Below are 21,041 nucleotides of genomic sequence, written 5' to 3' on the forward strand. Positions count from 1 at the left end.
TATAACTGACGACTTTCAAATTTGAATCTGTATCATTTTCTGTCTTCCTATTTCTTATTTATTGTTAAAATGGGGGTGGTGAAGTGAACATAATTCACATTAACTGCTTTTTCAGATATTCTCTTAATTATGGTGCTAAAACTGTGTAATTAGTGACACTTAATAGAGTCTTGGTAAAACTAATATACCAAATGTTATAGCACCCTATTGAATTTCCCCAAGTTCTAATTAATTTTCCTACCTATGGCTGAATACACTGTTAATTGGACAGCTCTGAGTGACATAATTCACATGATATGAATGTACCTGCTCATACCAGCATATACCAGAGTCATAGTAAATTCACAGTTGACATTGGTTAATATTAATAATAATATGAATAATAAGAGTAGCTGCAGTGGTCTGGGTTAGTCTGACTTTAAGTGGGACTCACCTGTTAATCTGAAAAGTGAGAAGACTGTATGAATGAATGAATACCCACTCCCTAGAAACCTTGTATCTTGAAATATATACGTGTAATATACTCAGTAAATCGCTTAGATTGGATCTTTCAAGTTCACTTCAGTTCAGTCAGTCAGTCATGTCCGACTCTTTGAGACATGATGGACTGCAGCACCTTGACCCACAGAACTTGTTCCAATTCATATCCATCGAGTCGGTGATGCCATCCTACCATCTCATCCTCTGTCACCCCCTTCTCCTGCCTTCAGTCTCTCCCAATGTCAGGGTCTTTTCGAATGAGTCAGTTCTTCTCATCAGGTGGCCAAAATATAGGAGTTTCTGCTTCAGTATAATCCTTCCAATGAATATTCAGGACTGATCTCCTTTAGGATGGACTGGTTGGATCTCCTTGCCGTCCAAGGGACTCTCAGGAGTCTTCTCCAACACCATAGTTCAAAAGCGTCAATTCTTCGGTGCTCAGTTTTCTTTGTAGTCCAACTCTCACATCCATACATGACTACTGGAAAAACCATAGCTTTGACTAGATGGACCTTTGTCAGCAAAGTTATGTCTTTCTTTTTAAATATGCTGTCTAAGTTGGTCATAACTTTTCTTCCAGGGAGCAAGTGTCTTTAAATTCCATGGCTGCAATCACCATCTGCAGTGATTTTGGAGCCCAGGAAAATGAAGTCTGTGACTGTTTCCATTGTTTCCCCATCTATTTGCCATGAAGTGATGGGACCAGATGCCATGATCTTCTTGAATTTTGAGCATTACTTTGCTAGCATGTGAGATGAGTGCAATTGTACAGTACTGAGAACATTCTTGGGCATTGCCTTTCTTTGGGATTGGAATGAAAACAGACCTTTTTCAGTCCTGTGGCCACTGCTGAATTTTAAAATTTGCTGGTGTATTGAGCTCAGCACTTTCACAGCATCATCTTTCAGGGTTTGAAATATCTCAGCTGGAATTCCATCACCTCCACTAGCTTTGTTCATAGTGATGCATCCTAAGGCCCACTTGACTTCGCACTCCAGGTTGTCTGGCTCTAGATGAGTGATCACAACATCATGGTTATCTGAGTCATTAAGATCTTTTTTGTACAGTTCTTCTGTGTATTCTTGCCACCTCTTCTTAATATCTTTTGCTTCTGGTAGGTCTATACGTTTCTATCCTTTATTGAGCCCATCTTTGCATGAAATGTTCCCTTGATATCTCTAATTTTCTTGAAGAGATTTCTAGTCTTTCCCAGTCTATTGTTTTCCTCTATTTTTTTTTTTTTTTGCATTGATCACTTTCTTATCCATTGATCTTTTTCTTATTATTGATCACTTTCTTATCTCTCCTTGTTATTCTTTGGAACTCTGCATTCAGATGGGTATATCTTTCCTTTTCTCCTCTACCTTTCACTTCTTTTCATTTCACAGCTATTTGTAGGGCCTCCTCAGACAACCATTTTGCCTTTTTGCATTTCTTTTTCTTGAGGATGATTTTTATCACTGCCGCCTACAAAATGTTATGAACCTCCTTCCACAGTTTTTCAGGCACTCTGTCTATCAGATCTAATGCTCAAAATTCTCCAAACAAGGCTTCACCACTAAGTGATCTGAGAACTTCTAGATGTTCAAGCTGGATTTAGAAAAGGCAGAGGAACAGAGATCAAATTGCCAACATCTGCTGGATCATCAAAAAAGTAAGAGTTCCAGAACTCTACTTCTGCTTCATTGACTACATCAAAGCCTTTGTGTGGATCACAAAAAACTGTGCAAAATTCTGAAAAAGATGGGAATACGAGACCACCTTTCTGAGAAATCTGTATGCAGGTCAAGAAGCAACAGTTAGAAACGGACATGGAACAACTGATTGGTTCCAAATTGGGAAAGGAGTACGTCAAGGATGTATGTTGTCACCCTGCTTATTTAACTTATATGCAGAGTACATCCTGCAAAATGCTAGGCTGGATGTAGCACAAGCTGGAATCAAGATTGCTGGGAGATATGTCAATAACCTCAGATATGCAGATGACACCACCCTTATGGCAGAAAGCCAAGAACTGAAGAGCCCCTTGATGAGAGTGAAAGAGGAGAGTGAAAAAGCTGGCTTAACACTCAGCATTCAATAACTCAAAATCATGGCGTGCAGTCCCATCACTTCATGGTAAATAGATGGGGAAACAATTTAAACTGTGACACACTTTATTTCCTTGGGCTCCACATTCATTGCAGATGGTGACTGCAGCCATGGAATTTAAAGACACTTGCTCCTTGGAAGAAAAGCTTCGTAGACAGCATATTAAAAAGCAGAGACATAACTTTGCTGACAAATGTCCGTCTAGTCAAAGCTATGGTTATTCCAGTAGTCATGTATGGATGTGTGAGTTAGACCATAAATAAAGCTGAGCACTGAAGAATTTATGCTTTTGAAGTGTGGTGTTGGAGAAGACTCTTGAGAGTCCCAAGGAGGTCAAACAGCAAGGAGTTCAAACCAAAAGGAAATCAGTCCTGAATATTCATTGGAAGGACTGATGCTGCAGCTGAAACTCCAATACTTGGTCATTGATGCGAAGAACTGGCTCATTAAAAAGAACCTGATGTTGAGAAATATTGAAGGCAAGAGGAGAAGGGGATGACAGAGGATGAGATTGTGGGATGGCATCACAGACTCAATGGACATGAGTTTGAGCAATCTCTGGGAGTTGGTGATGGACAGGGAAGCCTGGCATGCTGCAGTCCATGGGTTCACAAAGAGCTGGACACAACTGAGCAACTGAACTAAACTGAATTGAGGTAGGGAAAACATTAGAGCATTCAGATCTTTGAAAATTCAGTCTCATTAGCACAATTCTGCTGTAAAATGGTAAATGATTTGGACATATGAATCCAGAGTTATGTCACAAGAAACTTAATGTTTTGTATACACACACACATACACACACACACACATCCCATAACTGGGAAAGAAATGAAGCCTCTGACTATGAACATGTGAAGGCAATCATATTAAAGAAGAAACAAATACAGCAAAATGATTATTCCTTTGTTGGTTTGTTGAGGAGGTTTTTTACTTTGCACTCTGCTGGTAATGGGTAAGAAGAGCGGTGCAGTTCAATTGGGGAATTCTAGAGACTTTATTGCAGTCAGTGTGGTAGCCACAGTGATCATTCTTATTTATGAGGTTTTGTCCCTGTCACCTGCTGGGACTGGCGTTGGTTAAAATTGGAGCATGAACCTGATCTGCTTTCTTTCCTCTATTTTAGCACTTGAACAGCCCAGTTTCTTCATTTTGCCTTCTCCTTGCCTATGGATCTCATTTTGATAAACTGTCTGGATTTTTCTTTAAAATAGATCTGTATTTTTCTTAATGTCTCAATTTTCCCTCTTCAAATTTTATTTGCACTGGGCTCCACGCTCTCATGCTCATCCAAGCAGCCTATCTTTGCAAACTGTTTCTCTTCATGTTCTAAACTGCATTGCTGTGATAGCCACCAGTCCTGGGGACTGGGGATTTCTTCCTGGGAAACCCAGGCTCTCAGTTCTGTCTGTCTCCTTCTCTGCTCTGGTCTGCGTCCTGTAAGCTAGACTTCTGCAGACCACATTACCGTGGTCTCCTTGCCAGCAGGAAATTGGAAGGCCAGTGGAGAGAGAATGTTGTGTTTGTTCTCTACACCTTCTCTGCACCAGGCTCGGTTTCTGGGGGTACCTGTGTCTTTGATGATTTCGGCTCCCCCTGGACTGCCTCTCACTTCATAGCTCTGGCTCACCCTTGGGTCCCAGTAGAACCATTTCCTTTCCTTGTTCCTTAGCCCTAGGATGATGCTGATTTATCTCTGTTGCCAGGGTTTGGCAACTTCTACAGCCCTTATTTGTTTGCTCAGTTCGGATCCAGTTATCCCCTCCTATTTCATCAGTGAATCTCCTGTATTTACATCTCAGTCATGAATGTCTCAATTATAGCACTTGAACTTGGTTTTCACTATAGTGATTTGTGCACACATCTGTCTTCTTTACTCGGCATTAGGGCATGAATTGTGTCTCTTTCCTGTTTGAGTCCTAGTACCTAACAGACTACCTGGCATGTTAATAGGAGATCAGTACATGCTTGTTATATGTATTAATAAATTAATATGACTTTTACTCCTGCAGTCTACTCCTTTTGCCCAGGGCTATCCTAATTGTATTTTATGGATTCCTTGTAGTATTTTTAGGAATGATTAGGAATATATATATTTCTGAGTTTCTTAACATTTACTGCTAAAGCGCCTAGGGAAGGCATATCTTGATGACACTACTAGATATTTGAAGTAAACCTCAAAATTATGGAGAATCACAGCAGTTGATCAAAAATCACTCACTTTGAATTCTCTCTAAGCTAAGCTCGTCCTATTTGTGCTCATTGCTTGAAACGGAATGAAGCAATTGTGATCTCATTTGTTTTGTTCTTCTCCCTCAGCCAAGCTCCATTTGGTGCCCTATTGTCTCACAAGTTGCCTGTTTGAGTCTTTTGAATTAAGAGTTTAGAACAGAAGGTCCATCTGCTCTGCATGAATATTAAATTATCATAAAACTTTGTGTAAGAAGTATCTACCCTTGTATTTTTTTTCCATTTATTTTTATTAGTTGGAGGCTAATTACTTTACAATATTGTAGTGGTTTTTTTCCATACATTGACATGAATCAACCATGGATTTACATGTGTTCCCCATCCCTATCCCCCCCTCCCACCTCCCTCCCTACCCGATCCCTCTATATGCAAAACAGAAAAAGAGACACAGATGTGCAGAACAGACTTTTGGACTCTGTGGGAGAAGGCGAGGGTGGGATGTTTCGAGAGATCAGCATTGAAATGTATATTATCTAGGGTGAAACAGATTACCCTTGTATTTTTTACAGCGTTTATTTTTCCTTCTGTTCTAAGAAAAACTTGGAGCGTCAGTTTTTGGTTTTATTTTTTCAACATACCTTTGGATTTGAATAGGCTGCAGTTTTCAAGTTGTATAATATTGACAGAATAGGCCTAGGAACCTTTGATTGGCAGGTGCTGAAGAAGTAAGATTTTATTTATTCTCCTTATTGAAAAATATGTAGTAGTTATTGATATAATTGAACACACCATATGCCAGATCTTGTTATTTTGAGGTTATACAATTTCATAAGAAAAAAAAAACTCTTAAAAATTACACATTGGAGAGGCATGTTTTACAATCAATCAGATTCATTAAGTCAATACATATGCTATTTTAATTCATAATATGATAGATAGTATGCAACTGATAAATCTGTAGCTTCATTTTGAATATTCATAAGTGAGCAAGCTTCAGCCAGCTTTTAAGTAAAATAATTTATGCAAGTAAGTGTATTCTCTTTCAGCAAGCTTCAAAACTTTTAAACCAATTTGCCAGTAATGTATATTATGTAGTGAAATTTATTAATAAGAGCTGAGTAAAGAGATCAGGTGAAGGATGGCATTTTAAAATGTGTATACTTTCCATTATTTAAATGTGAATCTTTTAAATAGTCAGTTAACCTTTAAGCAAAGATGAAAGTTGGGTTAAATATGAATATTTGAACAACCATATATAAATATATTCAATATTATTAATAGAAGTATGTCTAATTTCTTTGTTATAAATTTTATAGGCAAAGTGATACTTTTAAAGATAATGGGATGTATAAATTCTGAAGAGGGACTTTATTCTAACTCACATAATGGAATTAAAAGGAAACATCTACACCCATTTTGTAAAATTCTTGTAGTTATAAAGGCTTCCGAGGTAGCACTGGTGGTAAAGAACCTGCCTGCCAGTGCAGGTAGACATAAAGAGTCATGGGTCCAATCGCTGGGTCGGAAAGTTCCCTTGGAGGAGGGAATGCCTACCCACTCCAGTATTCTTGCCTAGAAAGTCCTGTGGATGAATGAGCGTGGTGGGCTACAGCCTGTGGGGTTGCAGAGTCGGACATGACTGAAGTGACTTAGCATGTAATTGAAAATTGGATTTAGTGAACAGGGTTAACAAATTGCTTGTGTCTTTTTCTTTTTATCAGATGACCACTTCCTCTGGTCTTTTGAAGTAATTAGCTTGGGTTGATCTAGGAGTCATGAAATTCCAAAGCATACAACATTAAGTGCCCTTTGAAAGAAAAACAGTACAAATTTGTGAAAAAAGTTGGTTCAGAGTCATAGAAGGGAGTCTAATCCAGAGAAGGAAGCTGAAAGTTAAGCTTAATTAGCTTCAGGGTAAATCTGTTTCTATTTAGGTGATGAATCAACATAGGTGGTGCAAAATATCCATTTCAAAACAAGCAGTTTCCATTAAGTACATGTGTGTATTGTAAATATTTTGAAATTTTCAAAAAATTATTTCATACCTTCTATGCATTTTATTAATTAAAAATATCTTCCCCAAGTCTGAAGTTTTGTTTTGTTTTAATTTTATGTAATTGTAATGCATATAAAGGGCTTCCCTGGTAGCTCAGTGGTAAAGAACCTGTTTGCAATGCAGGAGATGTGGGTTCAATCCCTGAGTCAGGAAGACCACCTAGAGAAGGAAATGGCAACCCACTCCAGTATTCATGCCTGGGAAATCCCATAAACAGAGGAGCCTGGTGGGCTACAGTTCATGGGGTCACGAAAGAGTCGCAGACAGCTTAGTGACTAAACAGCAAAACAGCAGTGGATGCAAGGCAGGATGTGACAGTGGATACAATGGCAGATTAAGACCTTTCAACATCTTAAATAGGGAGCCCTAATCCATGTGTACTTATAAATAACCCCAACCCATAAAACATAAAATTAGTGTACATGTATGTACCGAAGGTAAAATAGTTTCTTTCTAATTTCCTGTCTTAAAATTTAAAATTCTGCAGTGGTATATAAAAATTGAACCTGTCTCATATTTGTGTTGCCCTGAATCAGTAGCTGCCTTGAGCACCTGCTTAATGTACCCTTAAGTGCGACATCATCTAGCAGGCAAGTGACTGGCTCAGCACCCCTTTTCCAGATTTTAATTCTGACTTGCCATTACCTCTCATTCATATTGTACCTTATTTTCCTCTTTGAACTTAATGAGCATGAAAGTAACTTGGGCCTACAAATTACTTATGCTGGATTAAATTTGGAATTATAGTTACTCAAACACCTTGAAAAATTGTAAGAACATGAAAGATTGAGGCAAATGATCTGAACACCTATAAGCTATTTTTTGTAACAAAACATTAAAATATATATATGTATATATATATATGTATTTGTATTTTTTATTCCAAAGCCATATGCCAATTTCAAGGACGGACATACTTTGAAGGAGAAAGAAATACAGTCTATTCCTCTTCTGGAGTATGTGTTCTCTATGAGTGTAAGGTAAGGAAATTCTTCACGTGTGTTTTAAAATTCTTTCAGTTGTGTGAACATAGTAAACGTCTCTTTAAAAATTTCACTCTTTAAGAATTCCACTTCTTAGCCTAGGAGAAAATTTTTAAAAATTTAAGGTATTAATTTATAGCTCAACTGTACAGAAAAGTCTAATTGTTTTTGCAATCATATAAATTAGTGATTGTAAAATAATTTTCCAATAAATAAAAGCCCTGTTTTGTCAAATCAAAGTTTTATGAAGTTGTCTTATGTTTTCTAAATACAAATCAGCTCCTTGTTTGCTGTTTTGAAGAAAATGTAGATAAATGTAGACTCAGCCTGTTGTCATTTTGGTTTTGACTCATGTGACAAATATCACTCAGGCCAATTAAAAACAAAAGGCAATTTGCCTAATAAAAATTAGCTATTAGATGAAGATGAGACTAATATTGATCTTAATTTCTTTGGGAGGAATATTTTAATTGATTTGAAGGAAAATGCTTTATAGATGTACTACCACGGTCTCTTGAAATATGCTTCTGAAGCAAACGTGATTCATTTTAACTCTGCTTCTTGACCTAATTGAAAAAGTAAATATGTTTCATAACACTGTTCACATATAACTTTTGTAAACTATCATTTTGTATTCCTTTACCATAATGTTGTATTTCAAGCCATATTCTATATAAAGGAAACTGTTTACATATAAAGTTTCTGCTTTAGGGTTCATTTATATTTGATCACTAATTTTCTTCTTAAATGCCTCTGTACTTGGTTTTGGGGGATGATTTAGTATGTTTAGATTATGTGGAAAATTAAGTGATTTACTCTGCTGGCAATATACTGTGAGAATTCATTTGATTAAATGTTGGTGAAAGAAAATCGTCAGAATTTTGCCAAGATAAATTGAATCTGAAAAAAGCCAGCTGTATACCTCAAGCATCTTAAATTGGAAGACTATGGGGATAAGCATGGAGGAGACATAAAATAGCAAAACTGTGACAGATCTGATATCCAGAATGTGAAAGCTCTGGTTTGTTCATGTTCATTATAAGGTATTCTGGCTGCTCCTTTTGGCTCTAAACCAGCTCTCTCCTGTTGTAGGTTAGTTACCATCTTACAGATACGAGAACTGGGGCATGGGAACAGAAACACAACTGCTGAAGCTAAATTTCAAGTTTGGGTTTTCTCATGAGCATCTCTTCACCAGTGCTGTTTTGAGAATAGATTTAAGGGACTAGATCTGATAGCCAGAGTTCATGGTGAACTATGGATGGAGGTTCGTGACATTGTACAGGAGACAGGGATAAAGACCATCTCCAAGAAAAAGAAATGCAAAAAAAGCAAAATGGCTGCCTGAGGAGGCCTTACAAATAACTGTGAAAAAAAGAGAAGTGAAAAGCAAAGGAGAAAAGGAAAAATATACTCATTTGAATGCAGAGTTCCAAAGAATAGCAAGGAGAGATAAGAAGGGCTTCCTCAGTGATCAGTGCAAAGAAATAGAGGAAAACAATAGAATGGGAAAGACTAGAGATCTCTCCAAGAAAATTAGAGATACCAACAGAACATTGCAGGCAAAGGAGGGCTCAATAAAACATAGAAATGGTATGGACCTAACAGGAGCAGAAGATATTATGAAGAGGTGGCAAGAATACACAGAAGAACTGTACAAAAAATATCTTCATGACCCAGATAATCATGATGGTGTGATCACTCAGCTAGAGCCAGACATCCTGGAATGTGAAGTCAAGTGGGCCTTAGGGAGCATCACTATGAACAAAGCTAGTGGAGGTGATGGAATTCCAGTTGAGCTATTTCAAATCCTAAAAGGTGATGCTGTAAAAGTGTTGCACTCAGTATGCCAGCAAATTTGGAAAACTCAGCAGTGGCCACAGGACTGGAAAAGGTCTGTTTTCATTCCAATCCCAAAGAAAGGCAATGCCCAAGAATGCTCAAACTCCTGCACGATTGCACTCATCTCACATGCTAGTAAAATAACGCTCAAAATTCTCCAAGCCAGGCTTCAACAACATGTGCACTGGGAACTTCCAGATGTTCAAACTGGATTTAGAAAAAGCAGAGGAACCAGAGATCAAATTGCCAACATACATTGGTCACTGAAAAATCAAGAGAGTACCAGAAAGATATCTATTTCTGCTTTATTGACTCCATCAACACCTTTGACTGTGTGAATCACAATAAACTGTGGAAAATTCTGAAAGAGATGGGAATACCAGACCACCTGACCTGCCTCTTGAGAAATCTGTATGCAGGTCAGGAAGCAAAAGTTAAAACTGGACATGGAATAACAGACTGGTTCCAAATAGGAAAAGGAGTACGTCAAAGCTTTATATTGTCACCCTGCCCATTTAACTTATATGCAGAGTACATCATGAGAAATGCTGTGCTGGCAGAAGCACAAGCTGGAATTAAGATTGCTGGGAGAGATATCAATAGCCTCAGATATGCAAATGACAGCACCCTTATGGCAGAAAGCGGAGAAGAACTAAAGATCTTCTTGATGAATGTGAAACAGGAGAGTGAAAATGTTGGCTTAAAGCTCAACATTCAGAAAACTAAGATCATGGCATCTGGTCCCATCACTTCATGGCAAATAGATGGGGGAGTAGTGGAAACAGTGGCAGGTTTTATTTTTGGGGGCCCTAAGATCACTGCAGATGGTGATTGCAGCCATGAAATTAAAAGACACTTACTCCTTGGAAGAAAAGTTATGACCAACCTAGACAGCATATTTAAAAACAGAGACATTACTTTGCCAACAGAGGTCTGTCTAGACAAGGCTATGGTTTTTCCAGTAGTCATGTATGGATGTGAGAGTTGGACTCTAAAGAAAGCTGAGCACAGAAGAATTGATGCTTTTGAACTGTGATGTTGGAGAAGACTCTTGAGAGTCCCTTGGACTTCAAGGAGATCCAACCAGTCCATCCTAAAGGAAATCAGTCCTAAATATTCCAATGAATATTCATTGGAAGGACTGATGTTGAAGCTGAAACTCCAGTACTTGGCCACCTGATGGCAAGAACTTACTCATTTGAAAAGACCCTGATGCTGGGAAATGTTGAAGGCAGGAGGAGAAGGGGATGACAGAGGATAAAATGGTTGGATGGCATCACCAACTCAATGTACATGAGTTTGAGTAAACTCTGGGTGTTGGCGATGGACAGAGAGGCCTGGTGTGCTGCGGTCCATGGGGTCGCAAAGTGTTGGACATGACTGAGCGACTGAACTGAACTGAACTGAGGTCCCACCATCAATACAAAGACTGGGAGCCTTGGAGTGAGATATAGAAACACCAAGGAAATCAGAGAAATGTTCCATCAAGGGAGGTGGAAATTTTGTCACCTGGTTCCTAAGTAAAGTCTTACTTTGAAATATCAGCCCTAAATTTAAAAATTGAAGATTCTCCATTTTCTGTGTGTGATCTTTTCATTTGGCAAATGTTGTCCACAATACTGATCATTATGATTTAAAAATTTTCTGAGATGGTTTCCTATTTGATTTTAAAATACCTAAAAAGTGATTTTATTTTCAATTGGGTTTGTGAAACTTTTCGGTATAGTCAACTATCCAGGTGCTTAATAAATATCGTGTGAATAAATAAATGTTACCTTTTATTTGCTCAAACAAAAGACACCAATTTACTACCCTCTCATGCTGTGCTGTCCAGTAGAAATACGATGCAAGCCACACATGTGATTTTTATTGGGCTAAACTTTCTGTATATAACTGCATATAGCCAAACTATTATCATTTCCAATGTAATCAATATAAAATTCTTAATGAAACATTTTATAGTCTTTTATAATGCTGAGTCATCAAAATCTTGCTTATTTACATTTACAAAACATGTAGCTAGTGGGTGTGGATTCTACAGCACCAGCCCTCCCTGATTTTCATAAACTTTTATTATTCTTCACTAAATTCTTGACATTAAGGACTTCCACTGTTTCTTCTCCCTTCAGCCCCCTGCACTTCGATATTTTACATAATTGACAGCTCTCTCGGGCTTCCGTTTTCTTGGTCGTCAATTCTAGTCCTTCTTTGTTCTTTTATTGTCAGTTTTGTGACCTTGAAAATGTGTCCTGGGCAGTTTGTGAGCTTAATAGTAATACAGAAACACACTCTGCTTCTGAAAATAAGATGATCAGAATGGATATTACTGTCACATCAAAGGAAGGATATGTGTATACAGGATGACACTATATGTGTCTCCTGCCACTTTCTTGATAAGAGATCATTGTGGCATGGAGAAAATCCTTTCCATCAATAAACCAGGAAGAGGGGGATATTGAAGTTATGAAAACGATTTCTTCAATAGAAGCAGTGCTTATAGAAATAACATCTAAAAACCCAAGCTACTGAGCAGTATTAAGATGGAAGCCTTCCATGTCCAATGATTATTTTATTTCTTATGCACTGGTAAGCATAATACAACAGTTAATGACTCTTGTTCTTAAGAGACCAGAAGTTGACAGTTTAGAAGCAAGATGTTTGCTTCAAGGACAGTGCTACTCCATTTATCAGAAAAGTGTTCTGTGTTTTGGTTTTCTCTTAAAGTTTTATCTATTTTAGTGGCTAGGACTATAATTGTTTTGTATTAATTTATTCATTCACTCAGGAAAATTTTTTGAGCATGAATTATGTGCCAGAAAATATGCGACACATTCATGCGCAAGAGACATAAATGCTGCCCGCATTTCCCTTTTTGGAAATGTTTTGTGAGCGATCCACAACATTCCTTAGCATGCTCACTTGGTATAATCTCTCTAACAGTTTGGAAACTTTGAAGTGAGAATGTTTAAAAAGTCCAGTTTTTATTTATTGTTTTTTCAAACAAATAAAGTGAGCTGTTAATCAAACTCAAGCTATCTTTTTGCCACAATTGTCATCTGGATGTGCAGATATGTTTTAAACTAACAGAATCTCTCAGGATAACTCTAATGTTTGGAAATTGAAGGCATGCCTCCATTCCCAAAGCTGCTTGTCTCTTTGAAAGTCTTTCCAAATGTCATTTGATATCATTTTGCAAGTGAGTCTGTGACCTATGCAGAGGTCCTCAGGATGAAAATTTTATTCCTGTGTTTGAAGAGATGTCTTTAACGCTGGATCTGGAAACTTAGGAGTTTCCAGAGTTAGGAGTTAGTCCTAATGAGACAAGTGCTCGGGCCTGGTGCACTGGGAAGACCCAGAGGGATCGGGTGGAGAGGGAGGTGGGAGGGGGGACTGGGATGGGGAATACATGTAAATCCATGGCTAATTCATTTCAATGTATGACAAAAGCCACTGCAATGTTGTAAAGTAATTAGCCTCCAACTAATAAAAATAGATGGGAAAAAAAAATTAAAAGCAAAAAAAAAAAAAAAAAGAGTTAGTCCTAATTGAGAAGTTTGAAGCATTTATTTTCTGTTGTCTAACAGGACCAGAGCATGAAGCTGGTTGAGAGTTCAGGCTGTCCTGCTCTGGACTGTCCAGAGTCACATCAGATTACCTTGTCTCATAGCTGTTGCAAAGTCTGTAAAGGTAAGATTTTTTGGAAAGTAAGATTTACGTGCATGAGTCATTCTAGGAGGCTATTTCAACTAACAGAATATAGAGTTTCTTATAGGGAAGTTATTTCCAAAGACTCTGGAATTAAAATTAAGATGCTCTCTTGCCTTTCCGCTGGGTGTCTTGTACCTGGCTCAAGGTCTAGTTTCTAAACTTCTCTCTGTGTGTTGGTTCTGAGTCAGCATGACATTGTTGAAAATATAAAACAGTGCTGAGTTATTTTATTGGGTTTTTCGTGGGGGGGCGGATTTACTTTTCTTTTCTCTTCAGTCTGTTTTATAATTGACTTAGCATAATTCCCATGTTGGCTACTTCAAATCCCTCTCTTCACAATTCCACTCTCCTTCACTGATAGGTTTCTATATCACTGAGAAGAGAGAGGCCATCAAACATGCATTGCTTGTTCTGTGTTGCCCTTGTGATGATAGACCTACAACCAATAAGTAGAAGGAACTTAGATTTTTAGTTTGATATAAGAAAACAGTAAAATTTGAGATGCTCAAAAATGCAGTGGGCTGCCCATCATCAAAGATTCTTAACTTTGGTATTTTGTTGTAGATTCAAATGTTAAACTAAATGATTGATTATATGGAACTTTTTATGATCCCTACCAGTCATGAAATTTATGTGTGCCTTCTTGCATTATCTTGAAATCATGTATTTGTAAATCTGTCTCCTTCATTGAACTTTGCACCTTGAGGGCAGGGCTGGGTCTTTATCCTTGTATGACTCTTGGAATGTAGTTGGGACTCATCACTTACGTAGTTGGTGTTACATTAGCAAAGTGCCTTATATGAGCTACTAGCATGTGTTTTAATAATAGCCTTTATTGATACCAAATAAAACTTGAACAGAAAGAAGTAAGAAAAATAAACTTTATAAAATATATGCTATATTTTTTCCTTTTAATCTCATTTATTAAAAGGGAAATATAAGATCCTTCTCTCCCATTTTTTGGAGGATGGCGCAGGTTTCCTTTCGTTTTCTTTCTACCTGATTGCTCCATCTACTCATTTAAGAGTTTTAAAATCTCAGTTCTGTGAAAGGCTCTTTGGCAGTTTCAGAGTGGTTCAGACTTGATGTGCCTTTTAAGAGCTTTAGGGATAGCTCCCAGGATCTAAGAGTACAAAAGACTATAATCAGATAGACTAAAAAGAAAAGCCACTGGTGTTTTCAGCCTAACTTTCCATGAGCCTTGCACAGAGCATGTGTGGAAGTTGATACAAATCCAGAATGCTCATTCCAATCACTTGATTTGGGAACTGGACTCCCAGAATGCAGCTTGACTAGAGTGTCTTTGGCAGCCAAAGGTAGGCTATACCAGAACCTCTCAGGATTAAATGTGTATACAGATAACCTAGGGATTAAAGTGCAGATCCTAATCTGGAAGGTCTGGGGTGGAGCTCAAAAATCGGCATTTCTGTTAAACTCCTAGGCGACTACTGGTCAGTGGGACCACACTTCCAGTGGCTTTTGCTACATAACAAACTACCCCAAAGTTTAGTGGCTTAAAACAACAACCACTTTATTACCAGGCATACCTCCTTTTGTTGCACTTTGCTTTGTTGTGCTTTGCAGATATTGTGATATTTACAAATTGAAGGTTTATGACAATCCTGTGTCAGGCAAGACTGTTGGCATTTTTCCAGAAATATTTGTTCACTTCATGATTCTGTGTCACACTTTGGTTATTCTCAGAATAGCAATAATTCAAATTTTTTCATTATTATTATATTTGTTATGGTGATCTGTGATCAGTGATCTTTAATGTTCCTACTATGACTTGCTGAAGGCTCAGATGATGGTTATTGGAGAAGGAAATGGCAACCCACTCCACTGTTCTTGCCTGGAGAATCTCAGGGACGGGGGAACCTGGTGGGCTGCCGTCTATGGGGTCACATAGAGTCGAACACGACTGAAGCAACTTAGCAGCAGCAGTAGCAGATGATGGTTATCACTTTTTAGCAAGAAAGTATTTTAAATGGTGAAGGACAGCGAAGCCTGGCCATAGTCCATGGGATCACAGAGAGTCAGACATGACTGACCAACTGAACAACAAATTTTTAAATTAAATCGTGTACGTTTTTTACAGTACAACAGTAATACTGTTGCATATTTAATATACTACAGTATAGTATAAACAACTTTTTTTTGGCCACATTGCACGGCTTTCAGGATCTCAGTTCCCTGATCAGGGTTAAACCTGGGCCACAGAAGTGAAAGCCTGGAATCCTAAACACTAGGCAACCAGGGAACTCCCAAAACAGCTTTTATATGCACTGAGAAAATAAAAATTTTGTGTGACTTGCTTACATTGTGATAGTCACTTTATTGCAGTGATCTGGAACCAAACCTGCAATATCTCTGAGGTATGCCTAGATATTGCAGGGTTGTGGGGTCAGCAATTCAGACAAGGCTTAGCCAGGCTTCATAGGGTATTAACTGGGGTCACTCAGCTGGAAGTTGGTCTGAGCTGGAAGGTTCCAGATGGCCTCACTGTGTGTTGGGCATCTTAATAGGAATGACGTGAACGCTGGTGATAGCTAGAACTTTCTCCCTTTCTATGTAATCTCAGGACTTCTCCCTGTGGTCTCCCTAGCAGGATGGTCATCAGATTTCTTAAATGGTAGCTTGGGGCTGTTAAACAGTAGGTCTGGAACTGACGCAGCATCACTTCTACCACAGTTCATTTATCAAAACAGTTACAGCCAAGCCCGGATTCAAGGGGTGGGTGTGAGGGGAATAGATCCCACGGTGATAGGAGGAGTGTTAAAAATTTGTGGCCATCTTTAATCCTCTAGTTTCCAGGAGCTACTTAGAGAGCAGAGAGTGAATACCTATCAGTCAGGTTGGCTAGATTTGGGTAAAAAGATGTGAGTAAGAATAGGGCATTTCAGAGGGCTTCCCTGGTGGCTCAGCTAGTAAAGGATCCACCCACAAGGCAGGAGACCACAGTTCAATTCCTGAGTCAGGAAGATCCTTTGAAGAAGGATAGGCTACCCACTCCTGTATTCTTACCTGGAGAATCCCCATCGACAGAGGAGCCTGGTGGGCTGCAGTCCATGGGGTCACATAGCGTTGGACACAACTGAGCAACTAAGCACAGAACAGAGCACTTCAGATGTCAAGAAAAGACCTAATTACACTCATTTCTTTTTAACGAGCTTTAACATATTACCAAAAGCAAGTTAAGAATGGAAAGTGAAAGTGAAATTGCTCAGTCACATCTGACTCATTGTGACCCCATGGCCTATACCATCCATAGAATTCTCCAAGCCAGAATGCTGGAGTGGGTAGCCGTTCCTGTCTCTAGGGGATCTCCCCATCCCAGGGATTGAACCCAGGTCTCCCACATTGCAGGCAGATTCTTAACCAGCTGAGCCACCAGAGAAAAATGGAAAAGCTAGGAACAAAAACTATTATGTTTATATTGGCTATAGTTATAAAAGTTAAGATGTTTACACAACACACTTGAAATACAATGACAAAGTATACTGTGATCTATATCCCCCCACCCAAGACTCTGTTATACTTGATTTGTGACCCACTGAAGCCAGAACTGAACCTGTGGTGCGGTGATCTGATTAGCAGCATTGTGTGATCGTGCAAGGAGAACAGGTTATCTGTAGCTGTGGAGTTGAAGTATCCTGCAGTTCCTGGAATTTCTCAAGAGATTGTTCTTTAAGTATTTAATCACATTATGGCATATCCAGTCCTACATCACGGGTTTTTCTCACAATGGAACTGGGGCTTCAAATATGGAATTGCCCTTGCTAAGGTAAAAGCAGAGATTCCTTTTCCTTATTCCTGAACAAGTGTTTCAGAGTCAGGTAAGATGTATGTGATAGAACCTTGGGACCAACTTTCAAAAAACCTTGAGTAATAAATTATTTTATACAGCTTGGATTGAGAACCACTGGCTTAGTTAATACTGAAGCTGAAATTGGACAAGTTGACTTTTCTTGAAAGATCTAAAACTTGCTTCCATTTCTGACTTCAAATATATAGAATAAACAAATGAGTTCTCCTGCCATTCTCTGACTTTTAAACTAAAAGCAAATTAATTTTTGAAGGCTGAAATTTTGAGTCAACTCCTACACACAGGAGTTGTGTAGAATGTTGTGACGAATTCATTTGCAGTGAAACTGGCCTCCAGCATCCAGGCCTGTCTGCCTAGTGCTAAAGATGACATGTTCACATCTGAAAAAGTAAGTTGTTCAACAATGCTTATTAAATATTCCCTGAGGGCAGAGCATGAGATTAAAGAGTTGACCTTTCCACTGGAGGTTCAACCAGTATTTGGAAACCAAGCTGTGTGCTGAAATAAGGCTCCAGATCTCTAGGCACCAAGTCACATCCAGGCAGGACTGATTTCTAGGTATCTTCTTCTCTTCTGTTGTGGCAGCTCAGGAAGAGTGTAGCAAAAGTGTTCTTTTCGCTTTTTTCATATTTGAGAGCTCCTTCAAGGAGTCATATGACCAATTGTAATAGGATAGAGACTTCGTCACGCAATGAGGACTCTGACTTAGATACAGAAATAACATGAAACTGTGTGTTTTCATATCTCATCCCTTCCCATTCTCTTCCTCCTCTCTTGGCCGCTCCTTTCTCTGCCTGTGGACTATCAAATCCTGTTCACCAGATACCCACTTTTTAATTTAATATTGACTTTGTCAGGATTTACAATTAGAAGTAATGGAGGCATTGTGTTCATAAGGCTGAGTGAGTGTAGACCATTTGCTCCCAACTTCTGTACAGTTCATAATTTACCACATCATTCAATTATACCTTCGTGATTCTTGTTATCTATCACAAATAATATAATTTAGTTAATTTTTTGTTATCTACTGTTAGTTAACACATTTTGTGAAAAGTTAGTTTCATTCTAGTGGTATCCATGAAATGACTGGATTATTTGTTGAATTCATGTATTTTTTGTACACATTAAAAGAATTTCATTGCTATCTTTGAAAGTGAAATTGAAAGTTGCTCAGTCGAGTCGGACTCTTTGCGACCCCATGGACTCTACAATCCACGGAATTCACCAGGCCAGAGTACTGGAGTGGATAGACTTTCCCTTCTCCAGGGGATCTTCCCAACTCAGGGATCAAACCCAGGTCTCCCGCATTGCAGGTGGATTCTTTACCAGCTGAGCCACAAGGGAAGTCCAAGAATACTGGAGTGGGTTAACCTATCCCTTCTCCAGCAGATCTTGCCAACACAGGAATCGAACCAGCATCTCCTGCATCGCAGGTGGATTCTTTACCAGCTGAGCTACTAGGGAAGCCCATTGCTATCTGTACTTTATTTTAAATGTTCATCCATGCACATGAACTACATTTTGGGAAAAGTCAGGATTATCCATCATCTCATAGATGGTACCGATATGAGTTAGTATTGTTTCAGGTACAAGTGATAGAACAACCAATACAACTGACCTAAGTGAAAAAATGGAACGCATGGCCCTGGTGAGTGGGTTGATTCAGATCTCAAACCTTGTCACTCTCCTTAGATACATCTATTTGCCTCCTCTGAGATGGCCTTATTTTCAAACTCTGTGTTCTTGGGTAGATCCCGACATTGTTATGCTCACATTGTTTTGATACTTAAGTAGGTGGAAGACAAAGTTCAGTATCTTCTTAGGTTGAACAAAAGTCCCAGAATTGAGATTTAATTATCTGTATTAACCTGCACTGGATCATTTGCTCAGACCTGAAGAAATTATGTTCAGGCTAGTAGGATGTATTGTTTGGTGTGGTCTTGATCAGTGTGCAGTGGAGTCCATTTTCCTGTAAGCATCTAGGCTAATAGTAGAGGTGAAGAGTTCATTCCAGGTATGGCTGGGTTGTTTTTTTTTCCCCTATCGAAGGAAGAAATAGACACCTATAGGCAAATCCAACAAATAATCACCTCTAAATTATTGTATTCATTTTCTCTTGGATACCTTTATTTGTGTTGCTCTTACGTATAATCTTTTGTACCCTTCCTCACTTCATCAGTCATAGAAAATGCATATCAACATTTTATAGAAGCTTATAGAAAGTTCTAGTATACTTAATACAAGAATTTTGTATAAATTTGGAAAGCTTAAAAGGAATAGAAAACTTGGTATCCGTGAGTTTAAAATCGAAAGGAGGAAATAAAAGAAATACCTGATTGTATTAGATGATTGCTCTATCCATCTGTAACAAATATGTGAATATTCTCCTATGATAGCTATCTCAGCACATTTATTTGTGGCTTATTAGTAATACTCTACTTAATTATTAACTAATGTGAAACTATTATACTTTTGCATAGATGATCTCATGTGAACCTTATATTTTTGTGAGGTAGATAGTATCCTAATTTACAGGTGAGAAAATCTGAAGGTTTAGGAAGGTTAATTAACTTACACAGCTAGTAATTTACGCAGCCAGTAAGTGGTAGAGATCAGATGTAGATCTTTCAACTCTGAAATCCAAGCACAGATAGGTAGGGTTGCAGCTATGATGGTAGTAGAAATACGGTTTATTGTCAACCCATAGTCTGATTTTTTTTTAAGTTCTTCCCTATAGAGTGGAAACAAATCCCCTTAAGTGAGTCTGAATTTTCTACCCATCAGTAGTTAGCAGTTAGCCTTTTAACCTTGGCATTTTTGATTCTAAGCAGTAAAACAACCAAGAGATTCAATCAACTTTTGTCTGTTGAGAGACCAAATCAAAATAGCTGACACTGTTTAGAGTAAGTTAAAATTTGACAAAATTTTCAATTTTCAAGTCTCTGGGTTAATTTATAAAAACTCATTTGACAAAAAGCAGTGTACTCCCTAAATGAACCTAAAATAGTGAAAAGTAGAATTACACTGTTATCTTATATTTGAAAATTCTTGCAGTAATTAAGCACTGCATGGCGAGCATGTGCATGGTATTTAATGCTGAGATGAGGGAGTCTTACCATCAGTTAGGTCAAATCAGAAATGGATTGTAATAGAGGAGGCATATGGCATAGACAGTGATGGCATGTATTGGACAGAATCTGAAAAATGGGAGAAGAGAAAATACATCAAAATGTGTTGAAAGATAGTTTTGAAAATTATAAACTTACAAAAGAAAAATAAAAGTGCACCAGGAACAGTTCCTGTATTTAGTCACTGCTTTTTAAGAGTTGTTTGAAACATTAAGGGTGAAATTCTACAGATTCAGCAGTGTGTTAAAGCATGGTCTCTTAATTATCTGTGTTTCTTAAGGACTGTGAAAGTTGTTCAGTCATGTCCGATCCTTTGCGATCCCATGGACTATTTAGTCCATGCAATTCTTCAGTCAGAATACTGGAGTGGGTAGCCTTTTCCTTCTCCAGGGGAATCTTCCCAGCCCAGGGCCTGACCCAGGTCTCCCACATTGCAGGTGGATTCTTTACCAGCTGAGCCCCAAGGGAAGCCCAAGAATACTGGAGTGGGTAGCTATCCCTTCTCCAGGGGATCTTGCCAACCCAGGAATTGAACTGGGGTCTCCCGCATTGCAGGTGGATTCTTTGCCAGCTGAGCTATGAGGGAAGCCCTCTTAAGGACTGGGCCAACAATTTTAGTACTTTGTTTTAATTTAGAATAAATATAAAGTGATTTTTTGGAACCTTTTCATTTTAGGTTGATGATGTGGTGAGTTATTGGGAAAGATAATGAGAATGACTTTTTAGCTGAATTTACC

At 38.4% G+C, this 21,041-nt stretch overlaps 1 protein-coding gene across 4 annotated transcripts in view; it reads left to right on the forward strand.

The window, feature by feature from the left end:
• Positions 1–21,041, forward strand: part of NELL2 (neural EGFL like 2) — a 433,912-nt gene that overhangs the window by 208,192 nt on the left and 204,679 nt on the right. For all 4 annotated transcript variants that reach the window (XM_070454537.1, XM_070454534.1, XM_070454535.1 and 1 more), the window contains exons 11-12: positions 7,706–7,797; positions 13,227–13,329. In XM_070454537.1, the coding sequence (XP_070310638.1) occupies positions 7,706–7,797; positions 13,227–13,329 (195 nt within the window). The remainder of the gene's footprint in view (positions 1–7,705; positions 7,798–13,226; positions 13,330–21,041) is intronic.

The sequence above is a fragment of the Odocoileus virginianus genome, chromosome 24 (assembly GCF_023699985.2).
Source record: "Odocoileus virginianus isolate 20LAN1187 ecotype Illinois chromosome 24, Ovbor_1.2, whole genome shotgun sequence".
NCBI lineage: Eukaryota > Metazoa > Chordata > Mammalia > Artiodactyla > Cervidae > Odocoileus > Odocoileus virginianus.